The sequence below is a fragment of the Hyla sarda genome, chromosome 1 (assembly GCF_029499605.1).
Source record: "Hyla sarda isolate aHylSar1 chromosome 1, aHylSar1.hap1, whole genome shotgun sequence".
Taxonomy (NCBI): Eukaryota; Metazoa; Chordata; class Amphibia; order Anura; family Hylidae; genus Hyla; species Hyla sarda.
The window spans coordinates 216250996-216264330 of NC_079189.1; the positions used below are offsets into that span (position 1 = coordinate 216250996).

General features: G+C 45.8%; 1 protein-coding gene across 2 annotated transcripts in view; it reads left to right on the plus strand.

The window, feature by feature from the left end:
- The first annotated feature begins 2438 nt into the window (after positions 1-2438).
- The window catches only part of LOC130363588 (UDP-glucuronosyltransferase 2B31-like), a 50469-nt gene continuing 39572 nt past the window's right edge, over positions 2439-13335 (plus strand). The window contains exon 1 of one of the 2 annotated variants that reach the window (XM_056568723.1): positions 2439-2788. In XM_056568723.1, coding sequence (XP_056424698.1) covers positions 2633-2788 — 156 coding nt within the window. In that variant the 5' untranslated portion in view covers positions 2439-2632. Of the gene's footprint in view, positions 3354-13335 lie in introns of both variants that reach the window. The other variant, XM_056568721.1, reaches the window with a different exon arrangement.

Here is a 13335-nt window from a genome sequence, read left to right on the forward strand (position 1 = left end):
GCTGGGGGAAGGATGGTTTGAAAGAAAAGACATGTACAACAACACAGCATGCACACAGATAGTAAAAGCACTTGTCTGGCAGTATTACAGACTGCCACACTGACTGCCGGAAGTTGTAGTCTGGGCTGAAAGCAAGGAAAAATGATATTTAGGAGACAACAGGGGCCACAGGAGCTAGCAAAATCACATGGATAACTACAGGGGACACAGAACAGGTATTGTGGTGGTATTGGGGCATTTTTATTAACTTCCCCTGAGCACCCCTTTAACATGTAATTTTTATCAATATAAAAATGAAACACTCAAATTTTCAGAATTGAAAGAGGTTTTCCATATGCTTGTCTTACAGTGTAGCTCAGATGCAGGAAAATCATATCTGCTTGTCTAGTAATGCTGTATAAATAAAAGAAAAAAGACAGAGGACAGAACCTTGTATATTACCCTCAATAACAATGGCAGACAGCGAGGTTGCAGTTTAACCGCTCACCTTGGTTATGGATATACATTCCACAAAAATCCCCTAGGTTGCAAGATATGTGTACTGCTCTTTGCAAACTCTGGATACACATTTGCTGTTTGTGAACCAAGCCTCAGTGGTCCAGTCGGACTTTCTTCATGCTCCCCATGCTCTCTACTCTGGTTTTAAGTTTGACTACTATGTGTTATTACCACTTGTCATTTATTATTATTATTTAGTACTTAGCTCGCCTAAATTGTTAGTTTTATGTTTATTACATATTATATGTCCTTTAATGTAGATTATAGTAAGCAGCTTCTTGTATTTTATTTAGCTGTGACCTGCCATTCTGCTATCTGAAGAAGGGGACTGCACCTCTGAAAGGTGTCATTACTATTGCTACTGTTTTTATTTTTATTTTTTTATAAATTGACCTTATGTTTACCTGAAACCAACATGTCTGGCAATTTCTCCGTACCTGGGATTACACACACATGCCTGCTTCAAGATGCGGTTCAAAGGCAGGGATGTTCATTGCTTGCCTCACAGGTACTGCAATATCCAACTGCGGGGTACTGATCTGTAGATCTGTGACATGGGTGCAACACTGTACTCTCAGACAATCTTTTGACCTTGTAGCAACAGAAACCATGAGTGAAACACATTGGGTAGATCCTTATGTGATAGAAAATTATGTATGCTGTGCCTATCATGGCTTTTTAGCTACACTAAGCCATCTAACTACTGATATATGTAATTTCTGCCTCTGATTTTGTTGTATTGTCTATGGACATTTTGAAACCCATATCTATACTGTTGCACATCTATACTGTATATTTATCCTGGTATTATATCTTCTATCTTGTATAATCTGACAGAAAGTTTTTCAATATTGAGAGATCTATAACCTTATAGTATTATTACTTCTCCATATACTACAATAAGTAATGGGTGTCTCGTGATGAACCCATAATATAGTGGGGGAAACGTGTCGAGACAGAGATATTAGCCAGCCTAAGGATTTTGTCCTGCCTTGGCCAGTGATTGACTGAGGGGGCAGGTGTTATGATTTCTGACAGGATCTCGGGCGGGAACAAGAGTGGGACACTGGAGACACCACAGGACCACTAGAGTTAAGTATAGGTTTATTTTTTTTTTACATATTGTACAAAAGCCAAAGGTCCCTCATGCTGGATAACGTCTTTCATTTTTAAGACCGTTGTGTATAAGCAGCCTTTGCAAGGAATCATATAGACACTAAACACAATTCTATATACACCTGGAGCTACCTCAACTTGCATGATATATAGTGATAGTATCATGAATTTTGTATTGGGGATTTTGGATCCCAAGAGGGTTGGGTTTTAACAGTTTTATGTATTTTTTAATGCAATTAAGTAAAAGTTAAATTTTAGCAACAGTTTTCTGTGACGTCCACGCTGTACTAGGCCTGGCCAAAAGTCCCCTTTGGTCCTGAAGTATAAAGCTATGAGTTATTGTTCAACTTTCTCCTACAGGCTATACTATTTTACTTCTTTCCTCCAGTACACAGATTTTAGACAAGGCTTGAACTGCATCCTTGACTGAGTTCTTAGCAGGAACTAATATAACATATAACACCCAACCACAGGAATCCCAATGTGTCAGGCTTGGATTTTTGCTGTAGACGAGCAGTTTGCTGTGTCACAGATCCACGCTACAACTAGGCCTACTCAATTGGGTTATCGGGCTGAGGCAAATCTGCATGATAAATGCTTCTCAAAGATTTTCTTTCCTTGGTGTGGAGAAAAATCTACACAGATATTTTTTTCCAGCACATGTGAAGGCGGTTACAGAACCCCAACCACATGCAATGAATGTGAATTGTCATTGGATTTGACATGGATTTTGGCATGGAATCCGCACTGAAATCTGTGTTGAATCCAGAACAGACGCTCAGCATCTCTCTGCTATCAGCTATGTCTGTGGCTCTGGCTTTCTGTTCCTATAATCACATTTTCTCTTGAGCCAATTCTTCTCCTCTGCAAAATACGCTTCAAGCCTTGCATTAAACAACAAACCACTTAGCCCTGCCTGGAATCATAAATATCTGATGATCTGAGATACAGGGGAGCTCCAGTCTTATCGGTATTGTGATTACAGATTCCAGTTCTTACAGTGTAATATTGTAGTGTCATGGTGATGCTACGGTACGTCATTAAATCATGTCTGCTTCAGCTGCTGCTCTCCGGGAGCTTTCACTGTGGGAACGTGCTGGTGTGGCCTGCAGAAAATAGTCACTTGATGAGCCTGAAGACGATTCTTCAAGAACTGCTGTCCAGGGGACATAATGTCACCATGCTTGTCCACACCGCCTCGCAACATCAGATGGCATCTGGATCCTCAAATCTTCACATAGAATTGGTCAAGGTAAAGTTTACTGCTCAAGAACTCAATGCAGTTTGGGAAAAATTCCTTCAGTTCTGGATGTATGACAGGCATGAAATCTCAATTTGGAGAATGTACAGCACACTGAGGTCTCTCTCCAGAAATGTAACATACATCCATGAGCAGATATGCAATGGGATATTAAAGAGCAAGAGGCTCTTGGCAAAACTTCACTTGTCTAACTATGACATTGTCCTCTCGGACCCTGTACTCCCGTGTGGGGATCTACTTGCTCAGAAGCTGCACGCTCCTTTTGTATATACTCTCAGATTTTCGCCAGGTTTTGTGTTTGAGAGACTATGCGGACAAGTGCCGGCACCTGCTTCTTTTGTACCTGCAGCTACCTCTGAACTCCAGGCGGAAATGTGCTTCTCGGAAAGGGTCCAAAACGTAATGTTGTATCTTGTACATGATCTGTTGCAGTTACTGGTTTGGAAGCAATGGAACAACTTTTACAGCAATATATTGGGTGAGTTCATATAAAAATTATCAAAGAATTGTAAACAAAAAGTAATGATATACTAACTAGATATTAGATACCTGGCATAGTAGAAGTTATTTTGATGCATCATATTCACTTTAAAGAAAAATGTAAAAATTTTTTTTTTTTTTTATTACATTGACAGTTATATGTAGATGACAAGCATTTAAAGGGGTGCTCTGGTGGGAAAAATATATTTCCAAATCAACTGGTGCCAGAAAGTTAAACAGATGTGTAAATCACTTCTATTAAAAAATCTTAACCCTTCCAGTACTTATCAGCTACTGTATACTACAGATATACTACAGAGAAATGTGTGAAGTTCTTTTCTGTCTGACAACAGTGCTCTCTGCTGACACCTCTGTCTGTGTCAGGAACTGTCCAGAGCAGGAAAGGTTTTCTATGGGAATATGATTCTAATCTGGACAGTTCCTGACACAGACAGAGGTGGCAGCAGAGAGCAGTGTTGTCAGAGTGGAAAGAACTGCACAATTTTCTCTGTAGTATACAGCAGCTGATAAGTACTGGAAGGATTAATATTCTGAAATAGAAGTAATTTACAAATCTGTTTAACTTTCTGGCACCAGTTGATTTGAAAACATTTGTTTTCCACTTGTTTCCACCTTGAGTTCCCCTTTAAGGAATTGTCCACGAAAAGCAAGTTGTTTTAAAGGGCACATGGTGAATAAAAAAATAAAAAATAAAATACTAACCTGCCTGATCCCTTACTACTGCCATTACTATGGTGCCTGGCTCCCCATTGCTCACTGCCTACTATAAATATTTTATATTTTCTTTCTCAGAACACCCTTAAAAAACTCATTCTAAGCCCCCTCTTCCACCAGAGTTCCTCTTATACATGTGATTCAATAAGTCAATAAGAATCTCTGCACCTAAAACGATTTTCTTCTCGCTGGCAGTGAAGAAGTAGCGACTATAAGTGAATGCTCTTGTCATAACAAACAATATCTGCACACTAGAGCATTTGCTTTAATTGAATTCCATTGAAATATTGTTAGGCTTTGTTTAGTCTACTAGAGAAATGTAATATGATTTTGTAGGACAAGCGTGTAAATTGTTTTAATAGGTCCAGTATAAAAACATTCATGTTCACAAGAAAGAGCTAATTTGTTCTGAAACACAGCTCTAAATCCCTACAAGGTGGCACTTACTACATGGATTTGTTCAGTAGGGAGGCAGCCACCTACCAATAGCTTATGACAAAGGAAAGTAACCATAATGAGAGCACTCACTCGGTATGGAAGTGAATAAGAGCATCAGTGTTGATGTCCACTATAAGGCATCTAGAAAACTCCTTGTCTTCTTTAGAGAAAAGGCCAATATCTTCTCAATGAGATAAAGTCTAAGGGGAGAAAAAAGGCAATGTATTGGGGACAGAATATATATTGGTGGAGCCAACGTGCACAGTATAGCATCAAAATAAAATGATACATTGTAGTTTAAAAACAATACAATATAATTAAGGCCAATAAATGTAACACAATAAGCTTTACTTGTCTAAAAAAAAAAAAATAGTAATAAATAAGTAAATCTGCTGTACTTCACAGAGTCTCGAATCCTACGGTTGGTTGGTCAGTCAGAACAAGGCTTAAACTGAATTTACAAAGAAGCTAAGTATGTAAATGATACAATAATAGAAACATGCACAAATGAATGAATGGGACATGTTCCATAGTCAGGCTGTGTCTTTTTCCTTGCTCATTCCTAATATTGTAACAGGTCCTAGATCTGGATACCCTAGGTCGGCATCCTCTCGACATAAAAGCCCACACTATCCAATGCTACCCCTATAAGTGTGTTCCTGGCACACTTTAAATCTCAATAAATAAAAAATAAAAAAGTCCAATTCTATTGGGGACAGTCACATGTTGGGGGACAGTCACCTTGTACCATAAAGTATTACACAAGACAAAGTTGTTTTTCCCTTTTTTCTAGGACTCTGACAGTGCCTGTGCTTAACGTTTGAGGTTTTCAGAAAGATGTGTTGTTGAGAAATTAGACATTACCTTTTGTTGGCAGTGAGATCCCATTGAGCCTAGCCCCTCTTCCTGCAGATTCTGTAAAAAAGTGTCTGCCATGTCAAGTATATCCCAATGTTCTCAAGACTGCTGTCTCATGTAGATTGGATTATAGAGTGAACAGAAAAAGTTCTGCTAATTTGGCCTCACTTTCTATGATTACAGCTATATCTGGTGTGCACCACCTTATCGGTATTGGAACAAAAGTGTAACAGAAAAATCTATATATTGTATTCTTCCCTATAGGAATTGTATACTTTTGTGCATACTTACCTGTTCCTTTAAATGTATACTATACAGCTGAGAGATTAGACAATGGATGCCCCCTGTGTTATCCAATCAAAACAACTACATTCTGTAGTCGCTATTGACTAATCCAGGGGGTTAACCTGTCTGGAATGAAGGTATCTGCAAGCAGGTTTCAGCTGTAAGGCACAGCTGGTACCTGTTGGACTTAGATCCTGTGACCTTTCCGGACAACGTTCTTGGCATTATGACTAGAGATTAGTGAATTTTTGAAGAATTCGATTTGGCCAATTCGCTGAATTTTCCGAAAAAATTTGGTTCGATCCAAATTTATTTGCGGCGAATTGCTCTTAAAAACGTCTATTTCTGGCCTACAGAGAGCCTCAATAGGGGTCTAGAACACTTTGCCTTGCTGTAACACGCATAGGGTGTGTGCTGGGTTAGTGAAATAATACTGTTATTCAGTATGACATGCAGATCAGAGGCATCGCTATTAGAATCACTGTCGCAGAGCAGCACAATGAGAGAGCCTGGAGGTGGAATCAGTATGAGGAGACCATATAGTGGCTGAATGGCACAGTGTGGAGGTGGCGGCAGCATGAGGAGAACGAATAGTGGCTGAATGACACAGCTTGGAGGTGGCGGAAGCATGAGGAAACCATATAGCCTCAATAGGGGTGTAGAACACTTTGCCTTGTCCTAACACGCATAGGGAGAGTGCTGTGTTAGTAAAATAATACTGTTATTCAGTATGACATGCAGATTACAGGCATTAGAATCACTGCCGCAGAGCGTCGGGATGTTGCAACAGGGAGACCATATGGCATCAGAGAATTTGTATGTCATTTTTATTTTATTTTATTAGAATTTATTTAAAATTTTTGAGTACCCATTCTGGTGAGTGTCACGATGCCGGCTGGCAGGTAGTGGACCCTCTGTGCCAGAGAGGGATTGGCGTGGACCGTGCTAGTGGACCGGTTCTAAGCCACTACTGGTTTTCACCAGAGCCCGCCGCAAAGCGGGATGGTCTTGCTGCGGCGGTAGTGACCAGGTCGTATCCACTAGCAACGGCTCACCTCTCTGGCTGCTGAAGATAGGCGCGGTACAAGGGAGTAGGCAGAAGCAAGGTCGGACGTAGCAGAAGGTCGGGGCAGGCAGCAAGGATCGTAGTCAGGGGCAACGGCAGAAGGTCTGGAAACACAGGCAAGGAACACACAAGGAACGCTTTCACTGGCACTAAGGCAACAAGATCCGGCAAGGGAGTGCAAGGGAAGTGAGGTAATATAGGGAAGTGCACAGGTGAAAACCCTAATTGGAACCACTGCGCCAATCAGCGGCGCAGTGGCCCTTTAAATCGCAGAGACCCGGCGCGCGCGCGCCCTAGGGAGCGGGGCCGCGCGCGCCGGGACAGAACAGACGGGGAGCGAGTCAGGTAGGGGAGCCGGGGTGCGCATCGCGAGCGGGCGCTACCCGCATCGCGAATCGCATCCCGGCTGGCAGCAGGATCGCAGCGCCCCGGGTCAGAGGACGTGACCGGAGCGCTGCAGCGGAGGGAGTGAAGCGAGCGCTCCGGGGAGGAGCGGGGACCCGGAGCGCTCGGCGTAACAGTACCCCCCCCCTTGGGTCTCCCCCTCTTCTTGGAGCCTGAGAACCTGAGGAGCAGACTTTTGTCAAGGATGTTGTCCTCAGGTTCCCAGGATCTCTCTTCAGGACCACAACCCTCCCAGTCTACTAAAAAAAAATTTTTCCCTCTGACCTTTTTGGCAGCCAAAATTTCCTTGACCGAGAAGACGTCCGAGGAGCCGGAAACAGGAGTGGGAGGAACAGATTTGGGAGAAAAACGGTTGAGGATGAGTGGTTTGAGAAGAGAGACGTGAAAGGCATTAGGGATACGAAGAGAAGGAGGAAGAAGAAGTTTATAAGAGACAGGATTAATTTGACACAAAATTTTGAAAGGACCAAGATAGCGTGGTCCCAACTTGTAGCTAGGGACACGGAAGCGGACATATTTAGCGGAGAGCCATACCTTGTCTCCAGGGGAAAAAACGGGGGGAGCTCTTCTTTTCTTATCCGCGAACCTCTTCATGCGTGAAGAAGCCTGTAAGAGAGAATTTTGGGTCTCTCTCCATATAATGGAAAGGTCACGAGAAATTTCATCCACAGCGGGCAGACCAGAGGGCAAGGGGGTAGGGAGGGGGGGAAGAGGGTGACGGCCGTACACCACGAAAAATGGGGATTTGGAGGAAGATTCAGAGACCCTGAAGTTATACGAGAATTCGGCCCATGGAAGGAGATCTGCCCAGTCATCCTGGCGGGAGGAAACAAAATGTTGCAAATAATCACCCAGGATCTGGTTAATTCTTTCTACTTGTCCATTGGACTGGGGATGATATGCAGAGGAAAAATTTAATTTAATCTTGAGTTGTTTACAGAGAGCTCTCCAGAATTTAGACACGAATTGGACCCCTCTATCCGAGACAATCTGCGTAGGCAACCCGTGAAGACGAAAAATGTGTACAAAAAATTGTTTAGCCAACTGAGGCGCAGAAGGAAGACCAGGAAGAGGGATGAAATGTGCCATTTTGGAGAATCGATCAACGACCACCCAAATAACGGTGTTGCCACGGGAAGGGGGTAAATCAGTAATAAAATCCATACCAATCAGAGACCAAGGCTGTTCGGGGACAGGCAGAGGATGAAGAAAACCAGCGGGCTTCTGGCGAGGAGTCTTATCCCGGGCACAGATAGTGCAGGCTCGCACAAAGTCCCCAACATCCGTCTCCAGAGTCGGCCACCAATAGAAGCGGGAGATGAGTTGCACAGATTTCTTGATGCCCGCATGACCTGCGAGATGGGAGGAGTGACCCCATTTGAGGATTCCGAGGCGTTGGCGTGGAGAAACAAAGGTCTTTCCTGGAGGAGTCTGCCTGATGGAGGCAGGAGAAGTGGAGATCAGGCAGTCAGGTGGAATGATGTGTTGCGGAGGGAGATCAACTTCTGAGGCATCCGAGGAACGAGAGAGAGCATCGGCCCTAATGTTCTTATCGGCAGGACGAAAGTGAATCTCAAAATTAAATCGGGCAAAGAACAGAGACCACCGGGCCTGGCGAGGATTCAGCCGTTGGGCCGACTGGAGGTAGGAGAGGTTCTTGTGGTCGGTGTAGATAATAACAGGAAATCTTGATCCCTCCAGCAGATGCCTCCATTCCTCAAGTGCTAATTTAATGGCTAGAAGCTCTCGATCCCCGATGGAGTAGTTCCTCTCCGCTGGAGAGAAGGTCCTAGAGAAAAAACCACAAGTGACAGCATGCCCGGAAGAATTTTTTTGTAGAAGAACAGCTCCAGCTCCTACTGAGGAGGCATCAACCTCCAATAGGAAGGGTTTGGAAGGGTCAGGTCTGGAGAGCACGGGAGCCGAAGAAAAGGCAGACTTGAGTCGTTTAAAGGAGTCTTCTGCTTGAGGAGGCCAGGACTTGGGATCAGCATTTTTTTTGGTTAAAGCCACGATAGGAGCCACAATGGTAGAAAAATGTGGAATAAATTGCCTGTAATAATTGGCGAACCCCAAAAAGCGTTGGATAGCACGGAGTCCGGAGGGGCGTGGCCAATTTAAGACGGCAGAGAGTTTGTCTGGATCCATCTGTAGTCCCTGGCCAGAGACCAAATATCCTAGAAAAGGAAGAGATTGGCATTCAAACAGACATTTCTCAATTTTGGCATAGAGTTGGTTGTCACGAAGTCTCTGAAGAACCATACGGACATGCTGGCGGTGTTCTTCTAGATTGGCAGAAAAAATTAGGATATCGTCCAGATATACCACAACACAGGAGTATAACAGATCACGAAAAATTTCATTGACAAAGTCTTGGAAGACGGCAGGGGCATTGCACAGTCCAAAGGGCATGACCAGATACTCAAAGTGTCCATCTCTGGTGTTAAATGCCGTTTTCCACTCGTCCCCCTCTCTGATGCGGATGAGGTTATAGGCGCCTCTTAAGTCCAATTTAGTGAAGATGTGGGCACCTTGGAGGCGATCAAAGAGTTCAGAGATGAGGGGTAAGGGGTAGCGGTTCTTAACCGTGATTTTATTAAGACCGCGGTAGTCAATGCAAGGACGTAGGGAGCCATCTTTTTTGGACACAAAGAAAAATCCGGCTCCGGCAGGAGAGGAGGATTTACGGATAAAGCCCTTTTTTAGATTCTCCTGGACGTATTCGGACATGGCAAGAGTCTCTGGGGCAGAGAGAGGATAAATTCTGCCCCGGGGTGGAGTAGTACCCGGGAGGAGGTCGATAGGGCAATCATAAGGCCTGTGAGGAGGTAGAGTCTCAGCTTGTTTTTTGCAGAAAACATCCGCGAAGTCCATATAGGCCTTAGGGAGACCGGTTACTGGAGGAACCACAGAGTTACGGCAAGGGTTACTGGGAACCGGTTTTAGACAGTTCTTGGAACAAGAGGACCCCCAACTCTTGATCTCCCCAGTGGACCAATCCAGGGTTGGGGAATGAAGTTGAAGCCAGGGAAGTCCAAGGAGAATCTCCGAGGTGCAATTGGGGAGGACCAAAAGTTCAATCCTCTCATGATGAGATCCGATGCTCATAAGAAGGGGCTCCGTGCGGAAACGTATGGTACAGTCCAATCTTTCATTATTTACACAATTGATGTAGAGGGGTCTGGCGAGACTGGTCACTGGGATGTTGAACCTGTTGACGAGAGAGGCCAAAATAAAATTTCCTGCAGATCCAGAGTCCAAGAAGGCCACTGTAGAGAAGGAGAAGGCAGAGGCAGACATCCGCACAGGCACAGTAAGACGTGGAGAAGCAGAGTAGACATCAAGGACTGTCTCACCTTTGTGCGGAGTCAGCGTACGTCTTTCCAGGCGGGGAGGACGGATAGGACAATCCCTCAGGAAGTGTTCGGTACTAGCACAGTACAGGCAGAGGTTCTCCATACGGCGTCGTGTCCTCTCTTGAGGTGTCAGGCGAGACCGGTCAACCTGCATAGCCTCCACGGCGGGAGGCACAGGAACAGATTGCAGGGGACCAGAGGAGAGAGGAGCCGAGGAGACGAAACGCCTCGTGCGAACAGAGTCCATATCTTGGCGGAGTTCCTGACGCCTTTCAGAAAAACGCATGTCAATGCGAGTGGCTAGGTGAATAAGTTCATGTAGATTAGCAGGAATTTCTCGTGCGGCCAGAACATCTTTAATGTTGCTGGATAGGCCTTTTTTGAAGGTCGCGCAGAGGGCCTCATTATTCCAGGACAATTCTGAAGCAAGTGTACGGAATTGTACGGCATACTCGCCAACGGAAGAATTACCCTGGACCAGGTTCAACAGGGCAGTCTCAGCAGAAGAGGCTCGGGCAGGTTCCTCAAAGACACTTCGGATTTCCGAGAAGAAGGAGTGTACAGAGGCAGTGACGGGGTCATTGCGGTCCCAGAGCGGTGTGGCCCATGACAGGGCTTTTCCGGACAGAAGACTGACTACGAAAGCCACCTTAGACCTTTCAGTGGGAAACAGGTCCGACATCATCTCCAGATGCAGGGAACATTGGGAAAGAAAGCCACGGCAAAACTTAGAGTCCCCATCAAATTTATCCGGCAAGGATAAGCGTATCCCAGGAGCGGCCACTCGCTGCGGAGGAGGTGCAGGAGCTGGCGGAGGAGATGACTGCTGAAGCTGTGGTAGCAACTGTTGTAGCATAACGGTCAGTTGAGACAGCTGTTGGCCTTGTTGCGCTATCTGTTGTGACTGCTGGGCGACCACCGTGGTGAGGTCAGCGACAACTGGCAGAGGAACTTCAGCGGGATCCATGGCCGGATCTACTGTCACGATGCCGGCTGGCAGGTAGTGGACCCTCTGTGCCAGAGAGGGATTGGCGTGGACCGTGCTAGTGGACCGGTTCTAAGCCACTACTGGTTTTCACCAGAGCCCGCCGCAAAGCGGGATGGTCTTGCTGCGGCGGTAGTGACCAGGTCGTATCCACTAGCAACGGCTCACCTCTCTGGCTGCTGAAGATAGGCGCGGTACAAGGGAGTAGGCAGAAGCAAGGTCGGACGTAGCAGAAGGTCGGGGCAGGCAGCAAGGATCGTAGTCAGGGGCAACGGCAGAAGGTCTGGAAACACAGGCAAGGAACACACAAGGAACGCTTTCACTGGCACTAAGGCAACAAGATCCGGCAAGGGAGTGCAAGGGAAGTGAGGTAATATAGGGAAGTGCACAGGTGAAAACCCTAATTGGAACCACTGCGCCAATCAGCGGCGCAGTGGCCCTTTAAATCGCAGAGACCCGGCGCGCGCGCGCCCTAGGGAGCGGGGCCGCGCGCGCCGGGACAGAACAGACGGGGAGCGAGTCAGGTAGGGGAGCCGGGGTGCGCATCGCGAGCGGGCGCTACCCGCATCGCGAATCGCATCCCGGCTGGCAGCAGGATCGCAGCGCCCCGGGTCAGAGGACGTGACCGGAGCGCTGCAGCGGAGGGAGTGAAGCGAGCGCTCCGGGGAGGAGCGGGGACCCGGAGCGCTCGGCGTAACAGTGAGCAATGAGCTGGCGGTCCTCTACTAGGCGAGATACCACCTGTTCCAGCCCATACCTCTCAGTGCCCTCCTGACTATGAAAGTGCGAATGTTTCATTTAATCAGTTATGGTTCATTGTTATCGTTATCTTTTTTGAAATTTACATTTAATAATAAAATATGTGGTTACAAGGAGTCACATGTCACATGGTGGCACAATGACAGAGCCTAGAGGTGGCGGCAGCATGAGGAGACCATATAGTGGCTGAATGACACAGCCTAGAGTTGGCGGCAGCATGTGGAGGAGACCATAGGGCTTTACAATCACTAAATTTAAAACATGGATTTTCAAATTTTAATTGAAGATTTATGGAAGCTAGTGCTAACATAAAAATGTTTAGGTAATGTCCTAGCAGCATGAGGAGACCATATAGTGGCTGAATGACTTGGCCTGGAGTTGGCGGCAGCATGAGGAGACCATAGGGCCTCACAATCCCTAAGATAAAAAATTAAATTTTCAATTTTAAATTGAAGGTTTATGGTAGCTAGTACTACCATAAAAATGTTTAGGTAATGTCCCAGCAGCATGAGGAGACCATATAGTGACTGAATGACACAACCTGGAGTTGGCGGCTGCTTGAGGAGACCATATAGTGGCTGAATGACTTGGCCTGGAGTTGGCGGCAGCAAGAGCAGACCATATAGTGGCTGAATGACACAGCCTGGAGTTGGCGGCAGCAAGAGCAGACCATATAGTTGGCGACAGCATGAGGAGACAATAGGGCTTCACAATCCCAAAGATTAAAAGATGAATGTTACATTTTAAATTAAAGTTTTATGGTAGCTAGTGCTATCTTAAAAATGTTTAAGTAATGTACAAGTAGCATGAGGAAACCATATAGTGGCTGAATGACAAAGCCTGGAGTTTGCAGCAGCATGAGGAGACCATATGGTGGCTGAATGACACAGCCTGGAGGTGGCGGCAGCATGAGGAGAACATATGGTGCCAGAATGAGGCAGCCTAGAGGTGGCGGCAGCAGCAGCATCAGGAGTCCTGAAAGTGACCGGTGACAGAGTGGTGCGGTGGGAGGCAATACCAGTACCCAGTGACGAAAGTGGGTGAAAAAGGTCTAATGCAGAGGAATGTTTGTAACTGGGGAGCAGCGCCTTAA